At 43.6% G+C, this 14,962-nt stretch overlaps 1 protein-coding gene across 4 annotated transcripts in view; it reads left to right on the top strand.

The window, feature by feature from the left end:
- The window catches only part of TMEM241 (transmembrane protein 241), a 47,063-nt gene extending 33,921 nt beyond the window's left edge, over positions 1-13,142 (top strand). For all 4 annotated transcript variants that reach the window (XM_084507397.1, XM_084507395.1, XM_084507396.1 and 1 more), the window contains 2 exons: positions 9,764-9,828; positions 12,442-13,142. In XM_084507397.1, the coding sequence (XP_084363523.1) occupies positions 9,764-9,828; positions 12,442-12,502 (126 nt within the window). In that variant the 3' untranslated portion in view covers positions 12,503-13,142. The remainder of the gene's footprint in view (positions 1-9,763; positions 9,829-12,441) is intronic.
- Positions 13,143-14,962: the final 1,820 nt, after the last annotated feature.

The following is a 14,962-nucleotide window of genomic DNA, read 5'->3' as shown; positions in this document are numbered from 1 at the left end:
GGATCTTAAAACCCTTCACGAGTGAGGTGTCTCCAGAGGGCCTCACAACCCTTGAGCCTGATCGTTAACCTCTCTGACAGGCACTCGGTGCCATGCTCCAGGTTGCACAGGGCTCTGGGGGAGGCAGACTGAAGGGTTTGCCCCCTGATTTATATCCCATCCCTAAAATACCTGGTGCTCAGGGAAATTACCTAAGCTTCAGATGGTCTCAAGAGATGACCACCACCTATTCCTGTCCTACCCATGGCTAGCATGGAAAGGAAGAGGGCAGAGTTCAGCTTTCTCTGTGTGCATTCCTATGAGTGGTTTTCCAAAGAGGGCAGGAGGCAACAGGTTGTCTTGGCTGCTGCTTCCTCACCTGTTCGAAGTGAATGGGAGCCCACAGACTGTAGGCACTTCGGTCGCTCTCTTCTCACACGTGGGACACTCACATGCTGCTGACACCCACAGGACCAAGTGCACAACCTTGTGACACTGTTCATAAAAGGCATTACTCAAAATGGGTCAGCTACGAGCACATTTAAAAACATTTTTCCAAGTATTGCTTTTTTTTTAAGGTTTCTGATGGAATATTTTGACCTTTTGTAACAGTGAATGGTTAGAAAGCCTTGGAAAGGCTTTTGTTTTTGAATGGAAAATTAAAACCGTGAAGAATAACCCAATTCTTTGCAATCCTTAGCATAACAATAATAATAGCATGTTGATTTCTTTCCATTACATCATTGCTAAAACAGCATAAACACACCAGAAAATGGGAAGGCAGAGACTGTGACTGTTGTTGGGTTGTACAGAAGGGGGTCAGCAGGAAGATTTAGTTATCTAGTCTGGGAATTGTTTGCTTATAAATTAGGTTTTCCCAAAGGAGTCGTGAGATGGGAAATACAATAGGAAGTGGACTTCGTACATGCACAGAAATCCCAAAACTGTGCGTGTTGTGGGGGAGAGAGGTTGATGGAAACTTGCTATTTTTGCTAACAGATTAAAAAAAAAAGTTTCCTATGCTATTTTTGATACTAGTGATATCCCTACAGAGCTCTGAGTTAGTCACGACAGAAAATTGTTTCACATCTGATAATACTGACGGGGATCATAAACACTTCAGGTGTTTCTTTGGATTATATAAGAATGGAAAAAGCAATATTCCTCTTTTTCATGGATCCAAGCTGCTAAGAAACTTAATCACTAAAACCAACTATTTTTTTTTTCCTTCTGGATGCCGGCTGAGCCACTGCTGCAGGAGGTGATGGCTCAGGAATTGCCTCGTCTCCCACCTTCCCTCCAAGATCCTGATACTGCAAGGTGGGCTGTTACGGTAAAAGATCCTGCCAGATCTGGCTGCTGGCCCACCCGCTGGATCCCAGCGTTTGGGAGGAAGACAGACACAGGCAGATGCTGAGCTCAGTTCTTCACGAGCAGCCAACTCCTTTTGTGCCAGATATAGACAGCAAACTGTCAGCTTGCCTGTTAGATTTGCTGCTTTAGTCTGACAGTGAAAAAGAGGGTCTTCTTGCCTGGGTTATCGGCCTCCTCTGTCTCTATTTCGTAATCTCGTAAGGGTTAGATGAGGTAAAGAGGAACTTGGAACGCCAAAAGGCTATTGCTGAGCTTGATGCAAGTCCGAGTGCATTTTATTGCAGTATTTTACAGTGGCAGAGCGTTGGAAGAGCTGGCATTTCCCCAGAAATGAAAAGCAATACTTCTCAAATCAGGCAATAGAAATGTTTCTTTAGCAAGTTGTGCCATATTACTAACCAATACAGTTCAAGAAAAAAAAAAAAAAAAAAAAAAACACAATTTGTTTTTTTACAGGTTTAGATATGCTCAGATGGTTTCAGTGGCGTGGTCCCTGGTGTTTTTTCAGCATAAGAGAACATTGTATGCAAATCTTTGCAGTACAGAAGTGAAATAATAAGTGAAATAAACGGTGTGCCAAGGGGTGCAAGCCTTCTATAAGCTAAGGTCGATGTGCAGATCCCTCCTTTCCTCTGATGTGCATATCAGCTGCAGACTTGCTGCATTAGGGAAGGATTATAAAATCCTCCTGATGCCTCTGACATCAACCAGGGCTTGCTGAAACAAACCCTTGGTTCGCTGGTTCACTCCAGCTGGTGTTTGGGATCTTAATAGGTAGAACACTTCGCTGCTGCTGTCGTTGCTGTTGATAAATGCTTGCTCCATTACACAAATATTTAATAATTCAGATAATAAGAACAAGATGATTATGAAACCTTGTCCTGCCAGCTTCTGAGCTCAGAGGTTTCAAGGGAGAGATGAAGTGGCAGGAGCAGTTTAAGGCCATTGCCGTAGTGGGACAGAAGGTAAGGAAAAGAGACTTGCTGAAAACAGGCTGAAATAAGAGAGGAAAAGGACAGTTCAGCATTTCAATGCATGAAGCTTTTACAGCTGAATTACATGAATTGTGCGTCATTTCCCCTTTTTCTCCTCAATACAGGTGAATACTTAGAGAGAGAGATCAGTATCTGGATTACGTTTTCAGCGGTCACATTTAAGAGAAATTTTTAAGTAAAAATTGAGTGCTGTACCATAACCATTCTACACTTCATAGGCTGGAAGTTGATGGCATGTCACCAGCTACCTTATTAGTCACGGGAAGGGGAAATGTAAGTTTGTGTCATTGCATCCAGTAGCAGAAGGCATGTGCTTCTTGGTTTTGATTTCTCTTTATAGTGACAGAAATCTGATGTTTGTGTTTGAGTGACGAAGATAGGCTGGAGTAGCTACTCGATGTCCAAAAAGAAACAGCTACCACAATCATCAACCAAATCTAATATTCGACAGAGATGCTTTTATAAAGTCTCGGGATACCTTTTACACCTTTTAGGCATTCAAAACGAGTTTGGATGTACTTGTAATTGTCCGGTCATCTCTCATCAGTGATGCAGGTCGGTACGTTTCCATGCTATATGCAGTACGTATGGGTTTGTGTGGCTGAGAGCAGCAGGACAGGTGCCACATACCCCTAAAGCGATGGCAGAGAGGGATGTTTAGAAGTGATTTAGAGGCAAGATGCAGATGGAGGCTTTTCTGAGCCCTGTCTGCGTTGTAGGATGGGGGTGGGCATACAGCTGGCTTCCAGGATGGCCTGGTAATGACAGCTTCAGCATCCCCCCATGGCTCATTTTCTCCCACAGCCAAACTGCTAATGAGATGCATACAGTGCAGGAACAATGGCTTGGCCACCTTCGTCTCATAAGGAATAAAAAAAAAAAAATGAAGTTAGACAACCATTTTGCAGTTGATGTTCTGGGTTAAAATATGATGCATGTGGTGTTCTGGGTTAAAAATAATGTGTCATATTAATCTGAAAAGATTTTATATTAGTCCTGGACAATGTATTAATATGAGAGGACAGGATGCTGAATGACTTTAAGGGACCTGATAGATCCACCTATTGCTGCAGATTTTGCACATGTAGGATCAGGGTCTTGGCTGTCTTGATCATCACAACCCAGACACAAAAAGTACAAACAAAAAATGGCACTGAGAAAAATCTTCTTAAATGTGATAGAAAGCAGAGGCTGTGTACCTACTTCCCTAAGTACTGGAACTGCATACATACAGGGGTGGAGATGCAGAGGTTTCTCTGCCCTCTAAAATCATACTGGATGTAATTAAGAAATCTGTTTTCTCAAAGCAGTTGGAAAGCTAATATGTAAAGATACTCCTCTGTGAGACAGAGACTGCTCCTTTGGCTGTTGGTTAAAAAAAAAATAAAAATAAAATAAAAATATCTGATGATTCTGCTAGACAGAACATTTATACTGCTTCTGTTCTGGAAACATTTTAGATGGCAGGCTTCTGATTTTGTTATTTAATCTACTCTCCCCCTGTTTTTAGTATGTTTCATGTTTTGAATGCAACATGTAGGTGGCTTTAAGCTGGTGAGAAGTTAATCACTATGAAAGTCAAGTAGATTAATTACACCAGAACTGAATTTTATCTTTCCCATTAAGTGTGTGAATGCCAGGGCGTGTTTAAGCACTGGCTGCATTTGAGTCACAGTAATGGGAGCTAACCATGCTCTCTTGAACTGTGTTCAAAATTGATTTTGCCATTATTATTTCAATAACACTCAAAAAAACAGAAGTACAGCACAGAGGAAGAGCAGAGCAGAGTGACCAAATCCCCTTCGAGGAACACGTACTTCAGGGAAGGTGGACATCTGCGCAGGCATTTAGGCAGACATGAAGCAAAGGATCTCAAAGAAATCTGCTGCAGCTGGTAAGACTGCTGCGTGGCCAGATCCACGCTTTGTGGATCGTGAAATTGATGTCACCGTGGTGCCAGCATCACCAGACCGTCCTCCAACAACCTGCTCAGGGTGTGTGTCAGGAAGGGTTGAAGGGTTTTCTTGCTTCTCCTCCTGACACAGCTTCAGGAGGGCTGAGCAGAATCCACCTTCCATGAGCAAATTTCACCTCTGGATGCTGTGACGTTCAAATTCACTGCAATGCCTGCTGAATTCACGCTGTGGTGTGTGCTGGAAAGGTGGCTGTGTCAGCCTCCTGTGAAGTCCATCAGGGAACAAAAGCCCTTAGGGTACGTCTGCACTTCGGTCAGACTGAGGGTAACGCAGCAGGCATGCTCAAGTTAGCTTTAAACTAATGAGCAGAACCAACAGCAAAACCTGCTTTGTTTTTCCCCCTTTTCCAATGTATTTCACTTTGAGTGATTTTTTTCCTTGTTTGGGCTGCTCAGCTCTTCAGGCAGGATTATGGCATTGCCATTTCCTTTTGGAAGGGACAGTATTTTGGTGCTTTGAGGCCAGATTCATTATTTTTCCTTGCAGAAAGCTGCTTAAAATTGTTCCTTGTCTGTGAAACTGTGAGCACTGCTCCTTCAAAGGGGCTGTGTTATCACCTGGAGCTGTTGGGTTAAGCAGCATATTGCATCTTTCCTTGTCATTGGTAACAACAGACCCTCAGAATAGGTTTGGGTTATTTCAGAAGGGCTTTTCAGAACACACTGGACCACGTCTGCTTCTGCAGCTGCCAGGTATCTGTGACTCAAAAACTTCTGGCTAATCTGGCCGTGTTTAGTTGCCTTAAATATGAATGTAGCAAGGTAGAGGAGAGCTAGATAGAAGTGGCTTCTACTCCAGCTGAAATGAAAAACGTGTGTAAACAAGGAGGAATGGTGTTAATAATAGCTCAGGACACGTGAATTATTGAATATAGGCGATAACTAATAAGATTAACTGTTCCTTTTTTCCTGTTCTGAGGATATTTTTTGCTAGATCTCCCTACCTCGCAGAGCATTTCATGTGTGTGCATAGGTACATACGCTTACTGCCAAGTAGATGCGTATACAAAAGAGATGTAACAATAACATTTGATAAATTATTTCAGTGGCTGTCCCTCGAGAAAGACAAGAATGTGTTGTTACAGCTTCTTGCCCGCTGTAATTTTTGCCTTTTTCATGTTAATGTATTATCTTGATGTAGCTGCTTTCAGCAGCACTAATAGTGATCCATTTCCCTGGCGATTTTTGACAATTATCTTAGCAGCTGGTTAAAACATGCAGAAGAGGGGCAAAACAAATATTATGTCTATAAAAAGCTCGGCATTGCTTTAATTCCACTAGCAGAATGAAAACAAAGGTTACGTACATCAGAAGCCTTTTCCTGCTGTTTTGAGAAGATGACCTGATGATAAATCGGAAGATTTATTTTGAACAGTGAGTGAACTTGATGAGCCATTTCCAAACACTGTCTTTGGAAGAAAATACGCGTTTTTGTAAGGACAGAGGTTCTGGCAGTTTGGAGAAGCGAGGTTAGGAGGATTGGCTGTGTGTACACAAAGTCAGGAAAACTTTTATAAAGTGTTCTGCGTTTGCTTGCAGCAAGCACCGTATGACATTTAACTTCGCCGTTTAGCAGTGAATCAGAGGAAACACACTTTTTATATGGTATGTACAGATACAGTTGTACTATTAACAAATCGCGTTTGTGTCTGGACCAAATCCCCCGTGTCTTTCAGTTCCAGATAGGAAGATTAAATCAGAGCTTAAATTCCGAAAATGGCCTCGTCTGCGTTCTCGGCTACATAAACAACGTGTTCCTGAACACCTCAGAAATGTTAGATACTCCAAACCCAGAGCCAGCTTTTGCAGCTCGAAAATCTTTCGCTAAGGTACTTGTGAGGTCAGGGAGGGAAGGGATCAATGATTGCTCGCTCAGGAATGACACGTTTGTCTAGCCAGTGCTGGCTGGGCTGACCTGTCCAAGGATTGACGCCGTGCAGTCTGTGAGACAATCACAGCTGCTCGGTGGAGGATGAGAGGCAGCAAAGGACGTGTAGTCCCACATTTCTGCATCTCCCAGGATCCAGGTGTCTGCTTCGTCAAGAGCCAGGCACCTTTAGGATGCCATTGTCATCTCCTGTCTTTACGCCACGTGTCAGACTTAGCAGAATTTCCTTATGGTCAAGAAGTAGGTATAATTGGGAAGCAGGACCAGCTGTAATCTTGCTGTTCTTAAGGTTCCACAGCAAAGAATTATACAGCCTATGTATTGTGTTGTCACCTATAAAAACTGTTTTCTTTTTTTTTTTTTTCCTAAAAATAAATGATTTCTAAATGATTTTTTTCCCTAAGTTTTTCAAACAACTTTTAGTAAACAAATTTTGCTTTCTCTTCTGAACACGTGTTGTCATCTGACCGTAAAGTGATTAGGAGAAAGGAGGGGGTCTTTCACATCAGGAGTTGTGTCGCAGCCCATCAAAGCTCTTTGGGAGCTTTGAGTTTGTGGTAACAGCGTTTCCGTGCGTTCACGAAACACTTCAGCAGATTCACAAATGCAGGTTGACTTTTGCATGTTGGATGTGCTCCTGCTGTGCACCAAGTTCTTCCACGTATTAGGGTATTTGGGCTTGATGCACCTTACTCTGGTACCGAGCACTTTGATGCTGCTTTGGTCTTGTTGCCTCTCGTGTCCTTCGCAAGGCTGCAGTTACTGCCTTCAGGGCTGACAGATTTTGTGAAGAACTGGAACTGTTTCTGATGGAGACAGCAACCGCACTCTGCCATACCCAAATTTTTGTTTACTTCCAAAATTACTTGTAAATGAATCAGCGGTTGGAACTACAGAAATAATTGAGATGAAGGTAAATAGGTGTTAATCGAATGTTCCCTTCAAATGCATGTTGTTTCCACGGATCAGCAGAGTGACGTGGTAAATTTAATAAGGTTTATTTTAAGAAGCAACCCCCCCCCCCTTTTTTTTTTTTTCTTTTTCCTTTTTTGTTTTCTTTTTGAGCAAGGAAGGTTTTGAAATGATTTCTTGAGAACAACTCCAGCTCACATGGAAATGTTTTGTTAGATGATGCTGCACTCAGATTTTTTTTTTCCTAATCGCCGAAAGCTGTGTCAGAATTTTGTACAAATGTTTGCAGTAAAAATGCTTTTAAAATGGCTTTTGCATGGTCACAGTTTCTACGAGCACGTAGGTAGCCGGAGTTCATGGAACTATTCCTGTGTCTAAAATCATTTGGGTTGAACCATCTGGTCTGTATCATTTGGGACAATTAGTGTCCGTATCATTAGGTGGAATTCGGACTGTATGTCAGGATCTTGGAGACCTTTGCTATAAGCAGGCTGGCTATGCCTAATGAAAATTTTCCTTTCCATCTCCTACTTTTAAGGATTCAGCAGATAGATTTGGAAATTGCTAATTTAATTTGCCCTTTACTTGGTTTCCTTTGTCTTGCAAGCTCATTCCTTTTCCTAAGGCATCTCAGTGCCTAGGAGGACAACCGTGACCTTTCAAGTGAAGAAAGACATTACCACACTTCGCCTGATTTTTATTCTAAAGGACATTCAGGACATCAACGTAGGTGTATTTTCTTTTTTTAACTAAGTACACGTGCACTCAAAACACTTCAGGAAATGCTGAAATGCAGTAAAAGGAAAATAACCTTCTGAACTTTATGTCTAGATGTCAGAGCCTTCCCCTGGAACAAATGATAGGGTTAGCTTCTCCTTTCCACGTTACACAAACAATCAAAGGTGGACATTTTTAGCAGCGTGTTTTCCTTTTGTTTTGCTGCTTTTTTTTTCTTTTTTTTTTTCTTGCCCATGCTTATTTCATGTGCTATTCCAGCCCACATCTTGTTTCTCTTTGGCACTGAGGCACCCTTACATAATTTTTCAGAAATACAGGGCTGTTCGGCAGCAAGTCCAAAAGGCTACAGCCCGCAGTAGTATTTTTGCAGGGTTTTGGGATGATCGCAGTACAATGGGGTATTGTTTTCGATAAGGCCTGTGCTCACTGGGTTCCTCAATGCCTGTTTCTCTGCTCCTGGCCTCCTCTCAAGTTTCTGATAAACACGACTCTACAACGGAGTGGGTGACACAGCTTTAACTTCTGTCCCTTCTCACTTACTGCTTTTCTGTGGCGTTACATTATCGCCCTCTTCCCCCTCCAACTATTAGGCTGGGGCTGGGGAAGCGATGCACCAGCCTCTCTCCTGCTGCTGCTTGTGACCTGCGGGTTCACAAACCTGTCTTGGACAGCACAGCCGTGGTGAGTGTGATGTGTGTTGGCTAACAAATCCTTGGCTCAAGCTCCATTGCACAGAGCTTACTACGAAGAAGCATTTACTTCCCTGCCGGACACGTATTAATGTTACAACAAGTCTTTAGGAGATGAAGGAGTGAGGTTTCTGCTGCATCCCCTGGGAGTCCGCTAGACAAACAACTGTGAGGAAATCTTAGCTGATAATTATTTAAATGTTTGGTTTCTTAATTTCATCATTTTCCTTGGGCAACTTCGTATTATCCTAAATAGTTCCCTTCATTCCTCGGCGCTTGAGTTTCCCAAGTATTTGTAAATCACTACCAAGGCTTCCTTTCCCACAGGCATTGCTTATCCGAACTGTTGACTGCAAATCAATTCCTCCATCTAATGACTCTGTCACTGTTCTCTGAACTCTTTCCATTTTACATTATCCATCTGGCAACAAAATGTCCAGCCCCGAGAGCAGGCTGCAGATGTGGTAGCTCCGTAGCTGCTGAGACAGGGATCTGCTGCAAACCATCCTACCTCAGGAGTTGGCTGCTTCTGGGATCAGTGCTACAAAAATATAAAGTCGTTTGTCCCCATTTTCTCTGCCCAGGACACCTTGGTGTAAGAAAATACTTGAGGTAGAAACACGTTGAAGTTACATTGTTTTTATTTACCCCAATCCCTTTTTTTTTTTTTTTTTTCCTTTTTCCATCTTTTCTACACCCACAACACATTTGAGGCTCTCATTCTCATCAGAAATGGGGTTGGAAGAGGCCTTTAAAGGTCACCTAGACCAACGCCCCTGCCACGGGGAGGACTCCTTTCACTCAATTAGGTTGCTCAAAGCCCTGTTTAACCTGAGTTTGAAACGTGCTTCCCAGGGATACCTCGTGTTCTTGCTCCGAGCTGGTTGCACAACTCTCATGTCCCCACACGTCGGGTCGTCTTCTGGCCTGCCTCACGCAGGGCAGAGGAGAAAGGAGGTGCCTCTGGAGAGGAATTCCACCTTCAGCAATGTTCGGCTGCTTGGAATAGTCCCGTTGCATTTTTCCTGTCATTGACTGTCTATTTTTGGACTCTAATAGGTATAAAAGCAAAGTAAAAAAAAAAAAAAAAAAAAAAAAAAGTGTCTGCATATATGGAAATTTAATTTCAGCAAAAGCGTTTCAGTTTTCATTTGTGCTATCACAAGGTCACTAAGTTGTTGTTGTTTTTTTTTTTCTCCTCTCGATTTTACAGGTTATCACTGCTAGCTTATCACCACTCTTCTTCGTCATGACTGCTAACGTGCCAACAATTTCTTGGTAAGTACCCATCTGAACAATTTTCTTAACAGTAGAAATGAATTCCCACACGGTGTTGCATGTGGAAATGCTTTTCAAATGGCAAACTCTATTAGTGCTAGTAGGATTGTGCACATAAGGAGAACCAGGTGTGGTGGATTCGGTACAGCAAGACGAATAGAAGAGCGTTTCTTCTCCTTCTGTGGGAGAACATGGACATTTCGGACGTTAAGCACCTCCACAATTCACTCAGCGTGTTTTACAGCTCGATAAATGGATCCAACAGGCAAATAAATGACCTCCTCAAAGTCATGCTATAAATCAGAACTGGACGTGAAGCGTGGGAGTCATGGTTTGGTAACAGGCTTTTTAGCCGATAGAGTGCATTCAGGTTTCTGAACAGCCCCTGGTGCTGTGTGTCCTGTGAATGCATAAATAGAAAAATAAACTACTACTAATAAACTTTTTTTTTTTTTCCAAATCTGTATCTGGATTTTGTAACATTTGGCCACGCACTACGAATCACCTAACCTGAGGTTTTTAGGTCCTGAAAGTAACATAAATAATGAACGTATCTGTATCATTACAAGAAACTTTGCTTTGCTGCCCTTAGGCCAGTGTTACGCTTTCATGGCTACAATTAAGAAGTATCTTTATTTATTTTCAAGTTCCATTACTGTTTGTGCCTCCGTAGTGCCTTGGCTAAGCTCTGGAAATATTCTTAGACGATAGCAGCTGCACAGCACTCATGAGATCATTAATCACGGAGGTTTTTAGCATTGCTCCAGTTTTGTCATGGACGATATCATATGTTAATTCCTGAGTGATGGGCAAGTGCAGTTAGCTGTCACTCCCACAGTAAACAGAAGCCAAAGGATTTGCCAGATGGTAAACCGAAGGTAAATAAAGGGTTGGCATCCAGCCATGGGTTGTAGATCTGCCTCATCCCGAAGTTATAATGATTGTTTCTATTGGCCTAGTAATCCAGTTAAGCATGGATTGCACGGGCTGGTGCATACCTGAAACTTCCAGTCCTGCAGAAAGGGATTCTTCTTCTCCACTGATGGGGGACATAAGATATTATAAACAACTTAAATGCAGATGCATTTTTACAGGATAGCGTTGTACAGTTTAATCTTTGGTGTAGGATTGCCAATCTAATTTGTAGAGTGCTACAGCAGTGATAGATTATTTTTTTTTAAAGTCTTTGTCAAAAATGTTGTAGAGAACACGTAAAAAGGAAAAAAAAAAAGTCATTTCTAGGACTCTTGGTTTTAGTTTTTCCTACATGCATTGGGATAAAAAAGAATCCATTGTCCAACCTTAGCTTCCAGAGGCATTAATGCAGAGATGTGTTAAGAACTGGTGCTGAAATCTAGGTGAGACGCGGAGTTAACCCTCTCCGAAGAGAAGTGCTCAGGTGGTTGGTGATTTCAGGATTTCAGGCACACAGACCAGTGTGTTTTTGATCATTTTGACAAGCCTGCAGCCCTCGCAGCCCCTTGCTGGCAGTCCCACTGGGGAGGCCAGTGTCTGTCTCCACAGCAGGCTGTCAGCACCCACCTCCTACCGTGTAACTGGGAGGCGTTGTGTCACGGCTGTACAATGGTTGTTCCTCCCAGGAACAAGGGGAGTTATGCGATTTTTAAAGCAGCTCACCAGAACTAATCATATAAGCGAATGTAATGCTATTAAAGACCAGAGCCTTCAGCTTCACATGCATTTTTTTTAGATGAGGGAAAAAAAAAAAAAACACTCTTACAAATGAACTTCATAAAAGTTTGTTTTGTTTATGAAGTTCATGAAGGAGCTTTTCTGTTTCATAATCTAACTAAGCCATGAGGCTAAGATGAAAGGTCAATGTGCTTAGCTTTGCGCTGGTACAAAAGTGGAGAAGAGTCCGTGTCCTGGCGTATTCCTCTCGGATGTGATAGCAGGAAAGGTTTGGGAGATTTTAACTACTGCACAAATGCAGTTGGGTTGATAGATTATTTCAGTGGCTGGTTGTGCTTGTAAAAAGCATCCATCCTCATTTGGATTTATGACATTCATCCTGCTTCATGCCTGAGTTTTGGCAAGAAGCGTCAGAGCCACCGCTGTGCTGCGAGCAGCAGGGGAAGGAAGTGCCTGGGCACGCGTGCTGCTTCAGCCAGGGCACTTCTCCTCCACCAGCTTCCTCGCAAAGAGCAGCAAACACAAGGATTTCTATCAGCCTTGCCAGGCCAGTGGCAACTCCCCGGAGCAAAATGCTTTTTCCAGATCTGCTCAGCTCACAAAACCCAGGCTTTACGTCTCCTTCTGCCTTCCTTTGCTTTTCTTGCTGGCATGTGGGCATGTAGTTACTCTCCTAACTACCTGCAGTCTTCTCTGTGTAGCCTTGTGTCTTTTCATGTCATTACCATCAGCCCTAACGTACAGAAAGGGTAATTTCTGGTGAGATCTGTAACACAAGACATTTATTTTTTCAGTCTCTTATCAAGACAAATGAAGAAAAAATCACCTGGGATACTGTCTCTAGGTTGAAATGCATTTAGGCAAATTAATACCGTTCTCTGAATGTCGTGGGGTGCTTGGCCTTGTACCAAAGTAAAGGGACTTGCCTGATGCTGAATTTGTGGTTTGCTTTGTTTACAGCCTTGTGATCAGTGGGGTTGGAGAAGCCTTGCTTGTGTACACTGAAAGGACAGGCACGTAAAGCGGAACCAGACCTCGCCAGCTGGAAAAGAGCTGACTTGCAGCCTGGAGAGCCTATCACGAATAAAATGCAGCAGCAAGAATGAAGAAGTGCAACCAAACACAGGGAAAAAGGCTTTTTATTTTTATTTTTTTTATTATTAAGAAGGAAAAACTTTGCTATTAATAGTGCCGGTAAGAGGGCAGCATAGCTGGTAGGATGATTAGGAGCCTCTGCCTCAAAGCACAAGATTTCTGATTGATGTGGTAAAGGAAAAACTGTGCTGTCTCATGCCATTGGCCTTGTGCAAAAACCTCTCAGTAGCAGCTTTTTGCACGGGGAACTGAACTCAGGAAAAGCAGCATTCCCCACTGGATGCTCCCAGTTGTTTTTTTGTTGTTGTTGTTGAAAGCTGACAGTAGGTTATACCAAACACCGTCAGAGCCCAAATCCTGCCTTGCTTTCAGTGTCAGGCAGGATGGACGTTGTTCCCAACTGTTCTGAGAGCAGCAAGCCACTGAGCACAGGTCTGTAGTCACGTCGTCTGAGCTGGCACAGTGACCGAGGCCACGGGGCTTCTGGAGAGAATTCCCTCATGGAACTGCGGTGGGTTGACAGCTTTGCCAAATGGGGAAATCAGCAATAAATCTCAACGTCTGTAGTGCTTGCTGTTTGTGTGTTTTTTCCGCCTCCCGTTCCCCAAGATTCCTCTTGAAGCCTGTGAATTTGTGTCATCTGGAAGGGGTGGAGGGAATTGTCCTGTTCCCAGCAGTGGTTTGTCTCTTGAATTGTCGCAAGAGGCAACAAAAGATTATAAAACTTGAATGGATGTCATAAAGAGTCTAAGGCAATTTATCTCAAGAGTTCTTAAATTTAATTTCTGGTTGCTTAATGGATGTTAGAAATCAGCCTTGATATATTAGCGCCTGGGAAAGCAATTTATGTGAAAGCGGTGTTAAATGTTGGCTTGGCAATATTGTGAGGAAGGTCTACACGGTAAAAGGAGCTTGATAACAGATCTTCAACGAGGAGACGGACTCGTCCCACGTGGCATTACATATCTAAACTGCAGTCCCTTAATCCAAGTTGACAAAAATTTCCTTCATGGTCAGTGGAAGGAACGGGGTGCCTTCGCAGAGAGGAGAACAGCGGTGCCTCAGGAAGGAGCCCCAGGTGTTGGCCTCCGTTTTGCAATTGGAGCTGGAACCTCTGCTGTGGGAAAAGCTCTCCGTGTACCGCTCTTCTTGCATAATTTTCACGGGTAGGTTGCAGTCTGGATTATTTTTTTTTTCCCATGCTTTCATTTGTCCTACTCCTAGCAGCACACCAAACCCCAGAACACCCGTTTGCCCGACCTGCTTCAGAGGGGGATGACCCCTGTGGGGGGTCGAAGACCCCCTGCTGCTGGTCTTGGAAGAGGGGCCCTCCCAGCAGCATCTCCCAGGTGAGAGCAGACACAAGGAGCGTGTGTGACACAGAGCAGCGTGGTAATTGCCTGAGGAAACCACGGCCTGGCCCTTAATTCAGCCCTGCCTCGGGAGGAGAGAGATCGCGAGGCTAAAAAAACACCTGGGGGTTGCTATAATGAGCTTTGAAGAAGGAGACCTCATCGCGCTGCCTTCACGTCTGCTGCTTCGGATCAAACCACTCTGTCAGGGATAGTGCTGGATCATGCGGTACCTTCTTGATCTTATCTTGCTTAGTTGGCTCGTGGCAGGGCTCGTACGATCTGCTGGGGCGGCGTAGAGAGGCTCTTGAAGTCCAGCACCACAGACAGAACTGTATCAGAGCTGTTGGATGAGCACATGCGCGTTTGTGTTCTTGTTTCCCATCCCCGAACAAGAGCTGAAAGATTCAAGAAGTGTGATATGGACACGGTTCGTGTTTAGAAACGGGTGCAGGTAGTAAATATTGCAGGAAAGTTAGACCTGCCCGAAACCTTAATCCTGTGCCAGGGGCAGGCTGGTAAAAGCACAGGTCGAAATAGTTTTGTGCCGGGAGATAAAACGGGAAGAGATTTTCTCCTGAAAATGCGTTGCTTATTTCTTTCTTTTTTGATTAGGGCTCATTACAAATAGATGGCTGTTTAGTCCCAGAAAGCGATTAAAGCAGCCCACGAGGGTTGTGTAACTATTTCCATGGCAATTGCCTCGTGTGAGGAGCGTAACCCTTTGAGGGCTGTGCTTTGGCCTTGTGTAAGCTTTGTTCTCTGCTAGAAAAGTGGCTGTTTGGGGAGAATACTGGTGAAAAGGATGGGTTTCTTGGTTGTTGGGGTGGTGTTTCCTTCCTTACTGTTTTTTTTTTTTCATTTAGTGTCTCCATTTTTGTTCAGAGGCTTCAGATGCTGGACAGACACCGAAGCTACAAATGCCATCACGACAACTTTTCTTCCCTTCTTGCACTCGTCTCTACGCCCTGTCTTCAGCACGGGCGCTCCGTGGGCTGGTTGCTGATGATGATGAAGAACAGACCGCGTGGGGA

This window comes from Aythya ferina, assembly GCF_964211825.1.
Source record: "Aythya ferina genome assembly, chromosome: 2".
Classification (NCBI taxonomy): domain Eukaryota; kingdom Metazoa; phylum Chordata; class Aves; order Anseriformes; family Anatidae; genus Aythya; species Aythya ferina.
This window is presented reverse-complemented; position numbering and strand designations above follow the sequence as displayed.